Source organism: Abramis brama, assembly GCF_963993115.1.
Source record: "Abramis brama genome assembly, chromosome: 15".
Lineage (NCBI taxonomy): Eukaryota > Metazoa > Chordata > Actinopteri > Cypriniformes > Leuciscidae > Abramis > Abramis brama.
Genome location: NC_139977.1, coordinates 2,108,748 through 2,130,000, shown reverse-complemented (window position 1 = coordinate 2,130,000; position 21,253 = coordinate 2,108,748). Strand labels below are relative to the sequence as shown.

Here is a 21,253-nt window from a genome sequence, read left to right as displayed (position 1 = left end):
TGAGTAAACAAACTGTACTTTTTATGTAATGTATGTAATAAATAGAACCTTATTGTAAAGTGTTACTGATTAGTTATACATACACCGATTTAGACTGTTGGAAAGATCAGTTGTTTTAACCATTCATTAAAATGAATCGGTTCAAAGGAGTCATTAGTTCGCGAATTGGACGTGTCGTGCGCGTTGTGTGATTATTCCAGCAGTTAGGACATGGACATCCAAGATTTGTGTCAACATAGAAAACATTTCATCACTGTATAGTTTTATTTCGTTTAATTAAAGTGTTGTTTTATGTCAGCTGAATGTCCGGAACGCTTTTCAGAGAAGATAAGGCAACTTATTTAGCACAATTCACACCCAGCCCAGCGGTAATTCAGGAAGAAAAAAATCTCAGAATGCTCCACATGAAACTTTTGGTCTTCCGACCTTTTACCGCCGTGTCGATTTATTTTGATTAATATGTGCGAGGGAGAGAGAGCAACACAGCGCCTAGTTTGGAGACGGTGAAGTCTTGTTTACACTTTCGCCTGGCTCTGAAGAGAGAGTGTGCGCGCGCGACCGGGTCTCCCTCTCTCTCTGCTCGTTCTTTCAGTTAAACATGCACTGTGACTCTGTCACAAGCGCGGCAGTTCATCTACATTACTCACCGATCAAATAAGACTTTGGCGGGGACAAAAATTCACTTTGGCGGGCGCTAAAACAGGAAAATTCATGCGTGAATTTAACTGAGTAGTACATGACCATGTACTCGCACAAATGCGACCACATAAAATTTTAACTCGCACATTCTCAAAAAATGGTCGCAGTCTGGAACCCTGATGATGATCGTTCGTTTGTTATACATCACAAACTCACCTTTTCCGACAACGTTGAGTCGTCTCACCCGACAACCGTGACAATCTCCTTCTAGGGCCGCTCATGCAGGCTCAGCGCAGGTGCGCGTGCAGCGCAGCAGCCAAACAGAGTTTGCCCTTTCCCTACTGACTTTCACAGCATGAGCCAGACAAGCGAGGGTTAAAGAACGTTTTTTAAACATAAAGTCATGACTGTATTTTCTGTCCCTGGTCTTCTGCTGTATTCAGCTCAGTAGTGGCTCTCAACTTCCCATCATGTACGTGCTGAAAGCGGACGCACTGGAGCAGATGCTAACCCTATAAAGCTACTGTATCATATTAGATTCACACATTTCTAACGCCTCTAACATGATCAGTAACCCTGTCGCACACAGTCTCCTCCAGTCCTTCTGTCTCTGATTGAGAGTTTTCTCTTTTATCAAGTAAAAATCTTTTAGTGTAATTGTACAATCATCCTCCTTTAGCTCGTGTGTTTCTGCTGTCAAATCTGCTCTGATTTATATCAAGGAAACATAAGAATAACTTTCATAGTGTTAGTAATATTTCAAACTGACGCAGGTTTACTTGATTATCATACATAATATTTGTTATTTTTAGAAAAATCAAGTATCAAATATGATCATCAGGCTTTTGATCACGTTTATTTTTCATCTCTCAATCATCGTTGTATTGCATTACATTATATGTTTTAAAACTACAGAGCTTTGATCATAAAACTAAGCTTTTAAATATCATCTTACTAAGACATTATTGGCAGATATAGAGTGACGAGAGTGATTTTATATGATTTTATGGCAGTTTCTGCTATACTGTTATAAAGATCTCATTGATTTACATCACAAGCATCAGAATTTCATCTTAGTTTTTGGCCATATAAATATATTAGTGTTGGGCAACCATCAATCGCATCCAAAATAAAAGTTTGTGTTTACATAATATATGTGTGTGTATATATATAAATACACACACATGCATGTATATATTTAAGAAATATTTCCATGTATAAACTGTATATATATGTATACATAATATTAATATTTTATATATAAATTAAAAAAATTCTTAAATATATACATGCATATGTGTGTGTATTTATATATATACACACAGTACACACACATATATTATGTAAACACAAACTTTTATTTTGGATGCCCAGCACTAAAACATGTCAGTGTATATTTTTATATCCACTAGATTTTTTTTTTTTAATTATGTTGTTAAAAGGCCTGATAAACTTACATGTCAGGCATTACATGGGTTAATTGTGTCTCTAATGATATGCATGCATTAAGGCTTCATTGATTCTGAAATATTCCCATGATTCGTTGATTCTGAAATGCATTACTTAGATCACCTCTGATAACAGATCTCTCTAAATTATAATGTGCATTTTCTGTAAAGCTGCTTTGAAACGATGTGTATTGTGATAAGCGCTGTACAAATAAATGTGAATTGAATTGATCCTGAAATTTTCCCATGATTCTCTCCCAGCAGGCGGAGCTCCCAGACTGAATCTGTCGGGTTCGTCGTCGTCTCTGGCCAGCGAGGTCAACACTCGAGCGCCGGCGCGCACATACGGCATAGGTGGGGCTTTCCTTCATAGACAGATCCTGAAGATGACCTGTCACAGCGACAGACAGCACGAGCATAGACAGAGACCGCAAGAGAAGCCACGCAAGCGCTTCAGGTCCCCCTTCACACTCTTTAGAGACAGGAGCCAGTCCAGGGACAGGAGCGAGGCGTTGAGACAGGACGATCAGCAGACAGACAGTCTGAAACACACTGAGAGGACAGACAGACACTGCAGGAGGAAAACTGTGTGATGACCTGTTAAACACTGAGTTAAACACTAGTTCAGCCAGAGATCCTGTCATCATCATCGAGCCACATTCACTCGCAGTTTTCTCTCAAAGCTGACAGGTTTGACAGCGATCGCAACACGATTAGATCGAGTGTGTGGTTCATTATTGGTTATTCTTCACACAAAACCATCACCGTTTGTGTTTCACACGAGTTGAGTGATTGATGACAGGATCTTTGAAGTGCTTTTAAGTGTGATGTCATGCATTGTTCAGGGAGTTGATGAGTTGATGAAGATCCTGTCATCATCATCGAGCCACACTCTCAGATGTCATTTGAGTGATCAAAGTTGACACGTCAAGATAGGTCGCAACACGATTAGATCGAGTGTGTGATTCATTTATATTTATTTTTTCACACAAAACACTCACCGTTTGTGTTTTACACGAGTTGAGTGAATGATGGCAGGATCTTTGAAGTGCTTTTAAGTGTAATGTCATGCATTGTTCAGGGAGCAGAGTTGATGAGTTGATGTGTTGTTCAGAGAGCTGATGAGTTGAGATGTGTTGTGATTGTGCCATCGTCGATGGTTCTTCACTTTAAATGATCTGGCTGTGAGTTTCCTCAGTTGTGTAATAAAGGCAGATGTTTGCATTGCTCTGTTGGCTCCATGGTGTGCTCCTGATGTCCTGCGAGTGTGACGACACACACACTGATCATCTGTCTGCTCTCTCTGATAGGTTACGCCCTGATGCCCGTCGTCAGATCTGAGCTGTCGGACTCCAGCGAGATCTCGTCCCGCTCCAGCATCGTCAGTAACAGCTCTGTGGACTCCATGCTCACAGCAAACACCGTCAGCTGCCCGTCAGAGACGCCCGCGAACACTCACGCCGACCCCACGCAGCCCGGCACCAGGTGCATATCACACTACACCTCAGCGTTTTGTTGAATTTTCAAAATTGATTATGGGTAACATAATGCTTTTTCAATTAGGCTAATATTTAAAAACAGCAGATGATTAGGGCTAGTTGTAAGTCTCCAGTTATTGACTCCAGTTGTAAGTCTCCAGTTATAAGTCTCCAGTTGTAAGTCTCCAGTTATTGACTCCAGTTGTAAGTCTCCAGTTGTAAGTCTCCAGTTATAAGTCTCCAGTTATAAGTCTCCAGTTATTGACTCCAGTTGTAAGTCTCCAGTTATAAGTCTCCAGTTGTAAGTCTCCAGTTATAAGTCTCCAGTTATTGACTCCAGTTGTAAGTCTCCAGTTATTGACTCCAGTTGTAAGTCTCCAGTTGTAAGTCTCCAGTTATAAGTCTCCAGTTATAAGTCTCCAGTTATAAGTCTCCAGTTATTGACTCCAGTTATAAGTCTCCAGTTATTGACTCCAGTTATAAGTCTCCAGTTATTGACTCCAGTTATAAGTCTCCAGTTATAAGTCTCCAGTTATTGACTCCAGTTGTAAGTCTCCAGTTATAAGTCTCCAGTTATTGACTCCAGTTGTAAGTCTCCAGTTATAAGTCTCCAGTTATAAGTCTCCAGTTATTGACTCCAGTTATAAGTCTCCAGTTATTGACTCCAGTTATAAGTCTCCAGTTATTGACTCCAGTTGTAAGTCTCCAGTTGTAAGTCTCCAGTTGTAAGTCTCCAGTTATAAGTCTCCAGTTATAAGTCTCCAGTTATTGACTCCAGTTGTAAGTCTCCAGTTATTGACTCCAGTTGTAAGTCTCCAGTTGTAAGTCTCCAGTTGTAAGTCTCCAGTTATAAGTCTCCAGTTATAAGTCTCCAGTTATTGACTCCAGTTATAAGTCTCCAGTTATTGACTCCAGTTATAAGTCTCCAGTTATTGACTCCAGTTATAAGTCTCCAGTTATTGACTCCAGTTATAAGTCTCCAGTTATAAGTCTCCAGTTATTGACTCCAGTTGTAAGTCTCCAGTTATAAGTCTCCAGTTATTGACTCCAGTTGTAAGTCTCCAGTTATAAGTCTCCAGTTATAAGTCTCCAGTTATAAGTCTCCAGTTATTGACTCCAGTTATAAGTCTCCAGTTATTGACTCCAGTTATAAGTCTCCAGTTGTAAGTCTCCAGTTATTGACTCCAGTTGTAAGTCTCCAGTTATTGACTCCAGTTGTAAGTCTACAGTTATTGACTCCAGTTGTAAGTCTCCAGTTGTAAGTCTCCAGTTATAAGTCTCCAGTTATAAGTCTCCAGTTATTGACTCCAGTTGTAAGTCTCCAGTTATAAGTCTCCAGTTATTGACTCCAGTTGTAAGTCTCCAGTTATAAGTCTCCAGTTATTGACTCCAGTTGTAAGTCTCCAGTTATAAGTCTCCAGTTATAAGTCTCCAGTTATAAGTCTCCAGTTATTGACTCCAGTTATAAGTCTCCAGTTATTGACTCCAGTTATAAGTCTCCAGTTATTGACTCCAGTTGTAAGTCTCCAGTTATAAGTCTCCAGTTATTGACTCCAGTTGTAAGTCTCCAGTTGTAAGTCTCCAGTTATAAGTCTCCAGTTATAAGTCTCCAGTTATTGACTCCAGTTGTAAGTCTCCAGTTATAAGTCTCCAGTTGTAAGTCTCCAGTTATAAGTCTCCAGTTATTGACTCCAGTTGTAAGTCTCCAGTTATTGACTCCAGTTGTAAGTCTCCAGTTGTAAGTCTCCAGTTATAAGTCTCCAGTTATAAGTCTCCAGTTATAAGTCTCCAGTTATTGACTCCAGTTATAAGTCTCCAGTTATTGACTCCAGTTATAAGTCTCCAGTTATTGACTCCAGTTATAAGTCTCCAGTTATTGACTCCAGTTATAAGTCTCCAGTTATAAGTCTCCAGTTATTGACTCCAGTTGTAAGTCTCCAGTTATAAGTCTCCAGTTATTGACTCCAGTTGTAAGTCTCCAGTTATAAGTCTCCAGTTATAAGTCTCCAGTTATAAGTCTCCAGTTATTGACTCCAGTTATAAGTCTCCAGTTATTGACTCCAGTTATAAGTCTCCAGTTGTAAGTCTCCAGTTATTGACTCCAGTTGTAAGTCTCCAGTTATTGACTCCAGTTGTAAGTCTACAGTTATTGACTCCAGTTGTAAGTCTCCAGTTGTAAGTCTCCAGTTATAAGTCTCCAGTTATAAGTCTCCAGTTATTGACTCCAGTTGTAAGTCTCCAGTTATAAGTCTCCAGTTATAAGTCTCCAGTTATAAGTCTCCAGTTATAAGTCTCCAGTTATTGACTCCAGTTATAAGTCTCCAGTTATTGACTCCAGTTGTAAGTCTCCAGTTATTGACTCCAGTTGTAAGTCTCCAGTTATTGACTCCAGTTGTAAGTCTCCAGTTGTAAGTCTCCAGTTGCAAGTCTCCAGTTATTGACTCCAGTTATAAGTCTCCAGTTATTGACTCCAGTTATAAGTCTCCAGTTATTGACTCCAGTTGTAAGTCTCCAGTTATTGACTCCAGTTATTGACTCCAGTTGTAAGTCTCCAGTTATTGACTCCAGTTGTAAGTCTCCAGTTATAAGTCTCCAGTTATTGACTCCAGTTATAAGTCTCCAGTTATTGACTCCAGTTGTAAGTCTCCAGTTATTGACTCCAGTTGTAAGTCTCCAGTTATAAGTCTCCAGTTATTGACTCCAGTTATAAGTCTCCAGTTATTGACTCCAGTTGTAAGTCTCCAGTTGTAAGTCTCCAGTTGTAAGTCTCCAGTTGTAAGTCTCCAGTTGTAAGTCTCCAGTTATAAGTCTCCAGTTATTGACTCCAGTTGTAAGTCTCCAGTTATTGACTCCAGTTATTGACTCCAGTTATAAGTCTCCAGTTATTGACTCCAGTTGTAAGTCTCCAGTTGTAAGTCTCCAGTTATAAGTCTCCAGTTATTGACTCCAGTTGTAAGTCTCCAGTAATAAGTCTTCAGTTATAAGTCTCCAGTTATTGACTCCAGTTGTAAGTCTCCAGTTATTGACTCCAGTTGTAAGTCTCCAGTTATTGACTCCAGTTGTAAGACTCCAGTTATTGACTCCAGTTGTAAGTCTCCAGTTATTGACTCCAGTTGTAAGTCTCCAGTTATAAGTCTCCAGTTATAAGTCTCCAGTTATAAGTCTCCAGTTATAAGTCTCCAGTTATTGACTCCAGTTGTAAGTCTCCAGTTATTGACTCCAGTTGTAAGTCTCCAGTTATTGACTCCAGTTGTAAGTCTCCAGTTATTGACTCCAGTTGTAAGTCTCCAGTTATTGACTCCAGTTATAAGTCTCCAGTTATAAGTCTCCAGTTATTGACTCCAGTTGTAAGTCTCCAGTTATTGACTCCAGTTGTAAGTCTCCAGTTATTGACTCCAGTTGTAAGTCTCCAGTTATAAGTCTCCAGTTATAAGTCTCCAGTTATTGACTCCAGTTGTAAGTCTCCAGTTATTGACTCCAGTTGTAAGTCTCCAGTTATTGACTCCAGTTATAAGTCTCCAGTTATTGACTCCAGTTGTAAGTCTCCAGTTGTTGACTCCAGTTATAAGTCTCCAGTTATTGACTCCAGTTGTAAGTCTCCAGTTATAAGTCTCCAGTTATTGACTCCAGTTGTAAGTCTCCAGTAATAAGTCTTCAGTTATAAGTCTCCAGTTATTGACTCCAGTTGTAAGTCTCCAGTTATTGACTCCAGTTGTAAGTCTCCAGTTATTGACTCCAGTTGTAAGACTCCAGTTATTGACTCCAGTTGTAAGTCTCCAGTTATTGACTCCAGTTGTAAGTCTCCAGTTATAAGTCTCCAGTTATAAGTCTCCAGTTATAAGTCTCCAGTTATAAGTCTCCAGTTATTGACTCCAGTTGTAAGTCTCCAGTTATTGACTCCAGTTGTAAGTCTCCAGTTATTGACTCCAGTTGTAAGTCTCCAGTTATTGACTCCAGTTGTAAGTCTCCAGTTATTGACTCCAGTTATAAGTCTCCAGTTATAAGTCTCCAGTTATTGACTCCAGTTGTAAGTCTCCAGTTATTGACTCCAGTTGTAAGTCTCCAGTTATTGACTCCAGTTGTAAGTCTCCAGTTATAAGTCTCCAGTTATAAGTCTCCAGTTATTGACTCCAGTTGTAAGTCTCCAGTTATTGACTCCAGTTGTAAGTCTCCAGTTATTGACTCCAGTTATAAGTCTCCAGTTATTGACTCCAGTTGTAAGTCTCCAGTTGTTGACTCCAGTTATAAGTCTCCAGTTATTGACTCCAGTTATAAGTCTCCAGTTATTGACTCCAGTTATAAGTCTCCAGTTGTAAGTCTCCAGTTATTGACTCCAGTTGTAAGTCTCCAGTTGTTGACTCCAGTTATAAGTCTCCAGTTATTGACTCCAGTTGTAAGTCTCCAGTTATAAGTCTCCAGTTGTAAGTCTCCATTTATTAGTCTCCAGTTTTCGACTCTCAGTCACTGTGCACTTTTCTTTCGCCGTAGTTCATCTTCACCTCGACCCTCTGCGACGAGGGAGTCCAGAGTCCCGTGTTCGACAAGCGGTGAGGAGCTGACGGTACCCGAACACTCCTCGGTCTCTGAGATGGCCGACAGCGGGCGCGGGAGCTGGACCTCCTGCTCCAGTAACTCCCACGACAGCCTCCAGACTCTCCCAGGGCCACGCGTCCCGGACCTGCTCACCCACCGCCACACGCCCATGGGCGGCCCAATCGCTGAGGTGGAGCCCGGCTCCAGAGACGGCTCTGAGCTCAGTCAGTCCTCTAGCTCGCTGTCGGACACTTACGAGGGAAGCTACGGCACCATCAAACGCAAGAGCTCAGATCACGCCGCCTCTGACGGGCAGAACAGCACAGATCCTGCGTACAAGATGATCACGTCCAGCACGGAGAAGGGACTCATAGGTGAGCGTGAGTTTCGGCTTCTACATGTGACACGGCAGATTTCACTATCCTCTCAATGTGCAGCTCTTTTGGCTTGCGCTGCTGAGTGCTTGTGTCTTGATACCTCGAGGACACACACATATATATATATACAGTATATAGTAGTCAACATTTGAAGTGGATCAAAACCTTTCATCAAAGTTATACATGAACTTTGAACAATACCCGTTCTTGAACCGAACTTTTTTGATCCACTTAAAATGTGGACTACTGTACATCAGTAGAGTGATTTACCCAGGACGTCCTGCGCTTTGCACAAATAGGGCATAAACTGGTGTCTTGATACACTTTTACAATAAAGACATCCGTTTAATCAAAGTCAGATGTATTTGGATAGTGCATTTTCTCATCTATGCTCAAAAAGGGGTTGACAGTTAAAAGATTACCTTTATTTTCAACTAGTAATGTCTCTGATTTCAGGCAGAATTACTAAAAAGTGATGGCGTTCCTTACTGTGGTTGAAAAATACAAATATTGTAGATATTTTGGTGTTTATATTTATATAGCACTTTTTACAGTACAGACTGTTTCAAAGCAGCTTTACAGAGATAACAGGAAAATAATGCAACCAAGTTTGTTTCTAGAAGAAAATAGCGTCATATTCCAGCTTAAGAAAGTTCAGTGATGGTTCATTTTTGTTGTAAAAAAGTTATTAATTTAGTTTATTTATATATATATAGCCGCTCAGTTCAGTTCTCACACATCAAATGCACTTAAATTCATATAAAATCTGTTGCACTGATCTTCAGTTCATAGTAGAAGAACACAGTTTATTAGTCACTTCTTTTAATGACCAAAACCAACATTCAGCCTCATTAAAAAAACATTGGAACATTTGTTCTAAAAAGAACAAAAAGGACATGAGCATCACTATCAGTAACTATAAACTAGTTAGAGAATCAACCCATGACACATTTTCATTTCTACATTCTATTCAGGGTTTGAAATGAACACTCGCCAAATGCGGGTCAAATCAACTGTGGCGTGTAACGCTGTCAAATCATGAGACAATTTGACTGTTACTTATTATGTTTACTCACTTTGCTGGAAGTTCGTGCAAGACAAAATATGCACAGATTTAGCGCATATACTCGTGAGTCATGATATATTAATACAACGTATTGCACAGAATCTGCTCATATCTGGCTCATTTGAACACACACGTCACAACGCTAAAAATAACGGCGCGCTTGTTCATTTGCATTGAAGCAATAGCGAAGATTAAAAAGCATTTGGTGAACAGAAAACACTGTTATTTTCCAACATCCTACAATTTTAGCAAATCCTGGCTTATCCTGAGACCACAGGTTTGAATCAGAAATGAATGTATGAAATCCAAATTTTATAATATGTATATATATTAGCTGTGACTAATAGCGAGTTAATCTGGTTTATTTATTTATTTATTTATTTATTATTACGTTTTTTTTTTTTTTTTGGCTAGTAGAAGTTCTGAATGGCTGGTAACTTAAAAATTTAGTAGCCAAATTGGCCGATGAGTAAAAAAGTTCATTTCAAACCCTGGTTCTATTTATTTAATGTTCTTCTGTCAGAGATAAATGTTGCAGGAGTTCAGGACGTGTTTTTGTGCCCTGTTTGTGTGAAGCGTTCAGCGTTCATCCTCGACGTGACTCGTGCATGCTTGTGTCAGTTTCTTTGATTTACGTACCCCGTTTCTTTAATTGATGTTTGCCTTGTGTCTGTGTCTGTGTGTGTTTGTGTGTGTTTTCTGTGCTCCTTCCCCTTCATCACATCACTTCCTGCACCTGTCCTCCTGCTTCCTGCCAGTGTACTGTGTTACATCACCCTGCAAAGACGATAGGTTCACGGCGCCGCCCCCGACCCCGGCGGGGTACCAGGGCCTGAGTCTGGGCGACACACTCGTGCGGGACGGAGGAAAAGCCCACGTAAAGCCGCCCGATTATAGCGTGGCCTTGCAGAGGTGCAAGCTGAGACACAGCCTGGCCGAGCCCAGCCGGTCCCGACCGCCCAGTGTTGCTCTCCAAACTCAGGCTGAGAGCGAGGAGGGTACGTGGCCGATCCCTGCGGAGCTCGGAAACACGGCCGGCTCGCATTTCACCCCCACAGCTACAGAAGCTAATGGTATTTTACACCAGGAAAATATGATTTATGACTACTGTATCACAGTAGCATTTGTGGAGTTTAATCAAAGCTGATATTAAAGGAGTGGTTCACTTCAGAATTACAATTTCCTGATAATTTTCTCACCCCCACATCTAAAGAAGACAATGGTATTTTACACGAGAAAATATGATTTTTTTAACTTCTTCTGTATCACGGTAGTATTTGTTGTGCCGAGTTTAATCAAAGCTGATATTAAGGCAAGACATACAGGCAAAAACATGCACTGGTTTTTATTTGCATTTTGCCATTTTTATTTGTGTTCATGGATTGTGACTTTTTTTTCTCCACTTCAGGAGTTTTAAATACTCCATACTTTACAATGTCTTTTCTATCTATATTCTGAAGGTTTGTTCATGACCATTTAATTGCTAAAAACATGTTGAAAATGTTTCTCGCTCTCTCTCTCTCTCTCTCTCTCTCTCTCTCTGTCTCTCTCTCGCCCTCTCTCTCTGTCTCTCTCTCTCTCTCTCTCTCTCTCTCTCTCTCGCCCTCTCTCTCTGTCTCTCTCTCTCTCTGTCTCTGTCTCTCTCTGTCTCTCTCTCGCCCTCTCTCTCTGTCTCTCTCTCTCTCTCTCTCTCTCTCTCTCTCTCTCTCTGTCTCTCTCTCGCCCTCTCTCTCTGTCTCTCTCTCTCTCTCTCTCTCTCGCCCTCTCTCTCTCTCTCTCTCGCCCTCTCTCTCTGTCTCTCTCTCTCTCTCTGTCTCTCTCTCGCCCTCTCTCTCTGTCTCTCTCTCTCTCTCTGTCTCTCTCTCGCCCTCTCTCTCTGTCTCTCTCTCTCTCTCTCTCGCCCTCTCTCTCTCTCTCTCTCGCCCTCTCTCTCTGTCTCTCTCTCTCTCTCTCTCTGTCTCTCTCTGTCTCTCTCTCGCCCTCTCTCTCTGTCTCTCTCTCTCTCTCTCTCTCTCTCTCTCTCTCGACTGTATTTTCTAATTTATGGAGTCATATAAAGAGAAATCCGAAATCCTCTACATAAAAAACCTTTATAGGTGATATATTATGCCCCTTTTCACAAGATGTAATATAACTCTATGGTGTCCCATAGAGTAAAAACGCGTTCAGAAGAGGGCGGAGTCTTTACACAAGCTTCAGAAACTCCGGCAATAACAGAACAGGCCAATCTCACTCATCCAGAATCCCAGAATCACCAGGAGCGAGTGCAGCCTTACGGAGAGACTCAGGAAGAGTTTTCATGAGTTTCAAGAGTTTTTCAGGAAGAGACTCAGTTTCAGGCTTTGCTGGATCTTCATCAGTGCGTTAGAACTGGTCTCTGTCGTCGCTTCTGAAACCAAATGTCGGCTGGTGTGTGTAAACGTGCAGATTAAGGGCCGGTAATATTATAATAAGATCCTCTTCATACGTCAGAAGGAGAGCGAAATCTGATCGGCTTATTTTTTGACTTGCTTGCAGAGAAAGACTCACCAGAACACAGTTACTGGGTTTCACTTTTCAAGTTTTCTGGGTTGGTAGAAGCACTGGGGACCCGATTATAGCACTTACACACGGACAAACTCAGATTTTCATGATATGTCCCCTTTAATATGTCAACAAAATCAAACAAGAATTTTGAACCTGGCTTTATCCAATGTAGTGCAGATTTCTGTTCCAGAAATGTTTGCAAAAGAATGCATATTTAATTAGATAATCTAATGCCTCACTTGTATATTTAAGCAACATTTCAGAAAACTTGTTATACATTTGTTTTTGTTTTTTGGGTGAAATCTATTATATTTTTACTCTATTCACCTGGGGTGTCTTGCCTAACTAAAATAACACTAGAGGGAGGAGAATACTCACTGGGAATATCCCGGACGAGCCCCCAGATCAGACAAACTCAACGCTAATCAGAAAATCATCATTATTAGTGTGTTTTCCAATTCAGTGGCTGTAAAACTAATACTATGGTGATGCAGAAATGCTTTATAGTCTAAATAATGCATTTTTCTTCCAAAATATCCCGGACGACCCCCCAGACCAGACAAAATCATACTTACTATGTTTTTCCAATTCAGTGGCTGTAAAACGAATAGAAAATGCTTTATAGTGTAAATGATGTGTTTTCCTCAGCAAGTGAACAAACTCTTTACAGTCAAACTAATCGTCTCTGGATTGCCGATCTGCGTACAAAATAGGATTTATTTTATGCAAAATATCATTCATATCAATATCATCACCGGGGACCCGATTATACCACCTAAACATGGAATAAAGTCAGATTTTCATGATATTTCCCTTTTAATATGTCAACAAAATCAAACAAGAATTTAGAACCTGGTTTATCCAATGTAGTGCAGATTTCTGTTCTGGAAATGCAAATTAATGCATATTTAATAAAGACTACCGAAAATATCCCGCAGAATCATTATTAGTATGTTTTCCAATTCAGTGGCTGTAAAACGAATACTGTGGTGATGCAGAAATGCTTTATAGTCTAAACAATGCATTTTTCTCTTAAATTAACTCTTTGTCTTCATACAAAATAGGCTTTATTTTATGCAAAATATCATTTCCGCTGGGGTGAAATGTGAGCTGGTGGTGTTTTGGTGACCTCGGGTGTAAGTAGCGTTTGAGGTTTGGGATGTGCCGTTGCTGTCCGTCTGTGTCGATGCTTCGCTGTGTGTCGATGATGCTCTCAGCGCTTTAACTGACCCTCTTCATGTGTGTGTTTCAGATGAGCAGGTTTCTGCCGTGTGACTGGACCTCAGCGCTTCACACACACTCCTGGTTCATGCCAGAGAAAGGTACAGGTTTGCACCAGTTAAACAAAGTCGTTTAACTACAAAACCCATCTATCCTTGATCATCAACCAACTCGCTGGAGAAAGACTGTCCAGAAGTGAAGCCGGACCCGGTTCTCCAACACCTCTTTTCAGTTCACACACACACTGTTCACCCTCCAACCGGTTCCTCTGGGAGAAAACACACTCTTGTCTCCGTGTGTGAGCATCACACCATGTGCATGCAGCACTTCTTGAATCAAACACAGATGAATCATGGTCCAGAGACGAGCGGTTATGGTACTGGCGCACTCCTTCTGGATGTGTGTAGAGATGAACAAGGTTACGCCTCATTACGCATGATTTCAGCAACGTTTACACGTTCTCGGTTTACAGTGTTTCTTCTCGCTGAAATGCGCATCGTCTGCCTAGTTTTTTACGCAATAATAACGTCAATAATGACGTCGTCCGATTGTACAGTCTCAGATGTCGGATTTGCTACTCCTGTCGTTGTACATAGTGAGCGAGATCAATATTGCTAGTCAAGGGGAGATATATTTATATGCTAGATGTGCATTTTCAGTCCTTGTTAGTTAATGCTCTTTGGACGGAACATTTTGTATAGAATGCAAATGGTTTCATAGTCGTTTCTCTCTGTAAGCAAATGAACACATTTGTATATGAACTAAACCTTCGATGTATAGGGTTGAAATAAATGTATTATATTAAGGGACAATAACTGGAGTATTACATTTTTATGGTTTACTTTACCCGTCTGGACCCAGATGCTTTTCTTCTTATTGTTATTTTATTTTTTGAGTATGTTGTTTTGCTATGAACAGCATTGATTGTATTAATGATATAAGCATAAAGGGTTTTTTAATGTATGTTTTATTGTAAATGAATGTTATGATCATGTACAGCTGAGATAAGAGTGCGCTATATAAACTGTATTTTCACTATTTTGTTGAAATAAATCGGGGGTTGTGACCGCTCCTGTTCCTGGGCAGAAATGATTTCTTTCTGGAGACTCCACTAATGTCACGTGTTCAGTGTAAAGCTGGGGACACATTTGGCAAAGGCAACTCAACACACTTAAAGACTGTTCCCATTGGCTGGAAAAGATTTTAGCCTTTGACAGTCAGAGGAGCACAAACCTAACCTTACTTACTTGCTTACACTACACAACACGCTTAACGATTGGTGTCCCGTCGGGACATTCTGCCGAACTCAACCGTGTTAGAGCTTGCACTGAAAAAACATGGATGTCAACCATAGACTGTAAAAAAAAGATGGACGACGCACCTTCACTCTCTACCATTGTAGAAAATTGAAACCGGCAATGTCCAAATATGGCTTCTTGGCGCCCGAGTCGCGGTACCACTGCCTCGCTCTCACTCCCGCAGACTTGGTTAGTACAGTTCACTGCAGAACAACTCATTATGTCAGTGTGAACAGTTATGGAAATATAGAAATTAAAGTTAAAACTCCAATCTCCTCCTGAAAATTGCGGTTGCGTCCAACCTGGTTGTCCTGGGACTAACTCCTGGCTTGGCCGATCATCTCCAAAAGATCGTTGATGTGTGGCATTTATAGCAAGTTAGCTCAAAATAAATATTAATAATCAATCATTGTAATAATTAATTATGAATATTATAAATATTATAAATAAATGTAATGTAGTAAAATTAATATTACAATCAATCAACCATTTCGTCCCATGAACTCTGTGTTAATTGTTTATTAATTCTAAGAAATGTTCATTTCCGGGGGAGGGAAACGTCTTTCTTACTGTACAGTCCTACTAAGAGCCCGTAGGCAAAATCTAAATCGTAAAATAAACTTTTTTGCAAGCAGAGAATCAGAATAAAATACTTATTGTGCACAAGTTTTATTAACTCATTCACAAACATAAAGCAAGGCAAGTTTATTTATATAGCACATTTCATACACTATGTAAAGCACTTTGAATTGCCATAGAGAGGAATAAAAATAATCACAAAATAAAAGCAAGGAAAATTCAAACAGTTATTCACAAGCTTTACATAGAGAGGAATTATAATAATCACACTATAGCAGTTCATAGAGCTTTGCATAGAAAATAGACAAAATAAAAGCAGGGGAAATTAAAACAGTTATAAAAGGAATGTAAAGAGATAAATGATACAGTTATAAAATGAATTAGAGTAAAATGAATTAAAAAAGTAAATAAACTTCTCATCTGGCAAAACAATGGTGTATCTTATTTTGACTCTGAGATTTCCCCATGGCCAGTGTTCTTCTGTGGATTTTCATATACCGTGGATTATCTGAGCCCACCAGATTAGTAATCTGTACCAATCCAGACCAGTAATCTGCACTAGTCCCCACAGTGTTCCCTTGACCGTCATGAGTCAATCCCTCTCAAACTCCACCACAGAAAGGTGAGCACTTGCTCACAAATTTGGTCATCAGAACCATCTGTTTTCTGATCAGTCAGTGTCATTTGAGTTCAGTTTAGAATCAAAAAGGAGAATGCAGAGATGAAATACAGTCCCATATGGAAAAGGTTTGCTAAAAACATCTGTGATTCTTATATGTTCCAACAGAATATTGTAAGGGACATATATGCTGCAAAAACCACATATATAAATTGCATAATATTAATGTATTTTTAATCATATATGTCATATATGTCCTACATACAACTAAAGCCATATAGATTTTCATGATGTAAAAACATAGGAAAATAATGCTAATTTAATATGAATGTCCAGCATGGATGTGTATAAAACACAGTGCAGTTTACCAATCAGTGTAAGGCTGTACTTCACTCATGCTTGCTCTTATCTTGTCCTAAGTCGAGCCCTATGCCTGTAGTCAATCATACTGTATAATCAGCCTTAGATGAAACACATTTAAACTACACAAGCACACATTTTAATTACAAAATTATTTATTAGAGTATATTCTAAAAGATACATTTGCATATTTCACATATCAATAGTTTTCATTTTAAATCCTGCATCACCAGATTTCATTTTCATTTGTGACAATTTCTCTAAACTTTATCACAGAACAACTATGGTATACAACAGCTCTATTCTTAACCTACAAACATAAAACTTTCCTAAATGTCGAAGTGATTCTTATGCGTATCACTCTAAAAAATAATTCAGTGGCTTAGTAAATATCACAGTAATAATTAACTTTATTAACTTAATAAAATCTCCGAATATCATTTACTTGATAGTTTGAGTTGAACATACCGAAATAATTGACTAAAACTTTTTCACTAAAATAATTTAGTATTTGACTAAGCAATTATTTATTTAAAATACGCTTAGAGCTAAGAAATGATGGAAATTTCACAAATATATTAGCTCTAATATATTTGTGAAATTTCCATCACATTATTTGGGAATGGATAATTAAACTGATCTGTTTCAAGAACCACAAATAGCCTATTACTTAAAATCAATATTATTACTGATTTTATATTTTATATTTTATTTTATTATTATATTTTTAACACGCATAAAATTAAATCAATTAAAACAATGCACCCCTCCCCCACCCTCTGACGACACGTGAGCGCGCACTGTTTGAGCTCTCTCCAGTCTTCAGAGAGTTCTCCTCTTCTCTTCGCAGCGTCGTTGAACTGGTGCATTTCCTCTGTGAAATTCAGGTGTGTGTATGTTTTTATTTATCTGTATAATCATTAATGTGCTTTAAATCATTTTATTTAATGCGAAAGAACATACAGAGACGCAATGTTACTCACGAGTTAAACGAGTGTCGACTCGCACATGCCTTTTCCCGTGATTGTAACGCCTTGCATAAAAAACACACGACTATATTCCTAAAGATAATGAATATAACTAATTTGGATGATAAAATGTCCTCAGAACTGTGCACTGTTTGTTTATTGGCAGGTTATGGTGTCAGTCGCGTCGCAGCATCTTTCGGCTGTGAGTGACGCAGGACGGCGGTGTAAAGTTAGAGGTTCCCCCGCAGAGGCGAGTCCGTCTCCGGCACGGCAACCAGCACTGATCCGGTGGATATTGGATAACAGACCGGTTGATTACACTTGAATTACTTGAATGTTTAGGCCTAAATGTTTAATTTTTACTTCGAAAATGTTTGTTACATGAGTTTAAATGTAGGCAATATTGTATACGTGTTAAAAATAGTATAAAATATGCTGTATTGCTGTAGGCTACGCATCGACAATAAAGGCCAATGTCATGTAGTTATACCGGTGGTTGTATGGAATATTTTTACAAAGTTTTAGAGGAAATAAAAAAGTTAATATTACTGGCATATAAACACAGTTAATAGAGCTCGGGATCGTTGCGTCACGCCGCAATGCATTGTGGGAATCACGGTACGGAAGTAGATGTATTGTATAGTAGCGTATAGTAGGCAGTAGGTAACGTTGATCATTTGGTCATTAATTTAGGTTATTTTTTGGAAAATGGTTCAGTATTGCTGTATTGTGAACTGCTGTAATCGGTCTCATGATCGACAGGGCAAACGCCTCATAAATCATATTAGTTTTCCCTATATGGCTTGGGTCGCCGCTGGTCGTCAACCGGACGAAAACAGTGGATTATTACACGTATAATAAATAACTCCTGAAGTGTAACAAACCCACATAGACAAGCTTCGTAGCTCACAGAATCTGACAAGTAAGTGTGTGTGTGTGTGTCACCACTGATGCTTGGTTCACGGTGCGAATGATTGTTTTCTCCGCGTTTACTTTGTAGATCTGCAGATCTTGCACTCATCCATTTGTGAACTGCAAGTGAGCCTCCAGTGACAGGTTCTACTTTTCTAAAAGTGTCTACTTTTAAACAAACAATTCAAAACGAAAGAAAACAGACAGCTCTCTGCTTAAGTAAGTTAATCCGTATGCAATTTGCATTTCTCTCTGGCGCGTTCACTTAACTTACAGCGAAGATCGGCAATCAGCATCGTCAACCTCATCTTTGCAGCCGACTGTGACAAAAAAAACCCATTTGTTTATTAAACAATTAAAATGTGTGTGTGAATGTTGTTGCCGAGGGCACAGGAAATTGTAAATCCGGCTCTGGATCGGAGGTGTAAGCGCTCACTCCACAGACCAGGTAGGAAAATATCAGGGAAACTGAGGCTTGGTATTAGCCTACTCCAGACTTTATTCATAGGGATCGATTCGCCTATAATCTAATTTGTTTTTTAAGTAGCGTTGTTTGGCTTCATTATTAAGTTTGTAAGTATACGGTATAGCCAACTTTTTTTGTCACGGCCCATAACTTTTTCTCTTTCTTTCTCGGTGCCGGTGGAGACCGGTCGGCTACGCTATTACTTTATTCCGAACGCTTCTGCGTTGCCTCTAAAATGGCCGCCGTTACCCACAATGCATCATTCCATAACGTCTACCCCCGAGCTCTATAGTACTCATAAATATGTTTCTAAATGCCCCCCCCCCCCCCCCCCCCAATTATTTTTACTCAATTTTATTTGTTAATGTACCAAATGCAGTTACTCTGATCTATTTAATTTGTTTTACTTATATTTACTCAGTTAATACAGTGTATGTAATTGATTTCACTGCTTAATCTAGGCTAATCAGTATTCTAAGTGTAAAAATGTTTCACCAAAAAAATTAGTAAATCATATTAAAAGTTTTTAGAGTGCATCACCACCAGAGTTCATGTCACATTTTAATCACTGTTCTAGAAACATGTTTGACTCAACTTTGTTCATTTGCAATAATATGTTATGATTTGTTTTGTTCACAAACAACAGGCCCAGACAGTTCACAATTAATGTAAATACACAGTGTTACAATGTCATTGCTTTTCAACTGCTCTTTCAAATACTTTAGGAAAATTAACAGTCTTCCTAAAGGTCAGTGATACTCTGACAGTAATCCTCGAACCGGCTTCTGCACTGTACAATTTAAAAATTTTGCCAACTGCATATAAGTGATTCAGATGTTGGTCATCAAAACATGAAATCTGTATGAAACACATAAACAAATGACACAAAATGTGTATAAATTTTATATGACTTTAATTTGACTAGCATATGATTGAATATAAGAACTTTAAATGATTTATATATGAATTTTATATGAGTTTTATATATTTCTACTAATACCATACACATTTGCATACTTTTGTCATGTAAAACTCATATAAGTCTTTTAACAGTAGTCATATATAACGCAAAAATCCCCTACAAGTTGTATGTGTGCTATTTAGTATGAAAGTGGCCATAATCGGTCTGATTTTGTATAAGACATGTATGGGCCTTACATGAAACACAGAAGGTAATTCTGGTCGATTTATGTAAGGAAGATATATGGTTGCTGTATATGAACCATGCAGGTTTTTTTCATATGGGGTGTTATCAGTCGGACTAATCTAAACACACATACATGGGTAAAATGGTAAGTGACAGAATGAAACCGGAAGCAGGAACTATGGAAAAGATCCATTTAACTATGAAAAGAACCATTAGCTTATTATTTTCAGAGCACCTCATTAAATGTATACATGCATGGCCTTTGCAGTGAAAGCATTTCGTGAAGTTCCCGAAGAAGGATTTTGATGGTCCCATGAGTCTCAATTGATTTCTTCTGCGTTGGATGAAGAAATGGTGATGAACTTGCATGGTTTGTTTGAGTCAAAAAGCGTTTGTATGCTCAAAGCGATGCAAGTTCTCAATGTCCTCCCCCTGCTGGAAGACTGGCAACTTCGGCTCTGACTGGCTCTCTCTTTAATGTCCAGCTCTTTGAGAAAAATAAAAACAAATGCCGGTAGTTGATTGTAAAACATTTATGGAAAAAAACCCCACCCATTTATGAAAACAGGAAACGTGATGACATCTGACGTGTCTAACAAGTCTACTCTTAATGAATAATATAAAACAAGTAAAGTCAAGGGGAGCAGGAGCAGAAGGATGAATTACCAAAAGAGACTATGATCAGAAATGTCAGTTCATCTCACCTGCTCTTGAGCATCATCTGGTGGTCACTGGACAGTAATGATGAAACATCCTCATAACACTGACATCAGTAGTCTTGTTAATTAACAGTAAATCTTACACTTATTGTGTTAGTTCTAAAAGGAAACATAACTCAGGGTGAGTAAATAATTACTGAATTATTTTTTTTGTGCGTACTATCCCATAGACTCACAGAAAAATAAGTTGTGAAAGGGTAAATAAACTCCAAGCTTTGAAAAAGAAAGGGTTACAAAAGTAAAAGGTTGATAGTTGGTGGGTTGTGGCCTCATACCTGGAACTGCTTAAGGCTTGGGAATGCTGTTGTAGCTGTTTTTATTATTATTAAGGGTTCAAGCGTGTAGCACTGAAACCCAATTTTAATTATTAAATTTTCCCAAGGATCAGCATTCTCCCATAAAAGTGATCGGGCAGACCAAACCGTAAGTCGTAGAGACTTGAAACTTTGAGGACTGGTAGTACTCACACCGCCTACAAAGTCACCAAGGCTCGCCCCAAACGGCATGATGGGGGCGCTACAGCGGTCAAAAGTACAAAATGGCTCAGTCTTATATTGTTGGAATGCATGCCTCTGATTTGCTCATCGTTTTAGCAACATTTTCAGGTATTTTGTATTAAAAAAATAATAGAAAAACTACTTTATCGAACTACTCCTAGGTTTTTGGCCCTATCGGAACCAAACCAGTACAGCAAGATTTGATCTGATTATCTGATATAAGATTATTTTATTTTTTAAATAAAAATTGTGTTATCATTTTTTATTCTGCGTTTAGATGAGCGTTATGGGGGGGAAATCTGTGTGCATATGGTGATGCAAAAGTGTGTGAAATTCAATGTAGTATGCACTCCAGGCGGCTAGGTGGCAATGTGAAGCACTGCCACACAACAACACTAAG

General features: G+C 39.1%; 1 protein-coding gene and 1 long non-coding RNA gene across 19 annotated transcripts in view; both read left to right on the top strand.

The window, feature by feature from the left end:
- Nucleotides 1–14,359, top strand: part of rapgef6 (Rap guanine nucleotide exchange factor (GEF) 6) — a 162,844-nt gene extending 148,485 nt beyond the window's left edge. For 5 of the 18 annotated variants that reach the window (XM_084137841.1, XM_084137830.1, XM_084137847.1 and 2 more), the window contains 5 exons: nt 2,349–2,441; nt 3,398–3,572; nt 8,054–8,472; nt 10,300–10,614; nt 13,320–14,359. In XM_084137841.1, coding sequence (XP_083993967.1) covers nt 2,349–2,441; nt 3,398–3,572; nt 8,054–8,472; nt 10,300–10,614; nt 13,320–13,342 — 1,025 coding nt within the window. In that variant the 3' untranslated portion in view covers nt 13,343–14,359. The remainder of the gene's footprint in view (nt 1–2,348; nt 2,442–3,397; nt 3,573–8,053; nt 8,473–10,299; nt 10,615–13,319) is intronic. The other 13 variants (XM_084137845.1, XM_084137843.1, XM_084137835.1 and 10 more) reach the window with 5 other exon arrangements.
- A 2,593-nt stretch (nt 14,360–16,952) lies between these two features.
- LOC311097854 lies at nt 16,953–17,601 on the top strand. The gene is made up of 2 exons (XR_014609335.1): nt 16,953–17,031; nt 17,279–17,601. It is a non-coding gene; the product is annotated as an uncharacterized lncRNA (long non-coding RNA).
- The last annotated feature ends 3,652 nt before the right edge of the window (nt 17,602–21,253 follow it).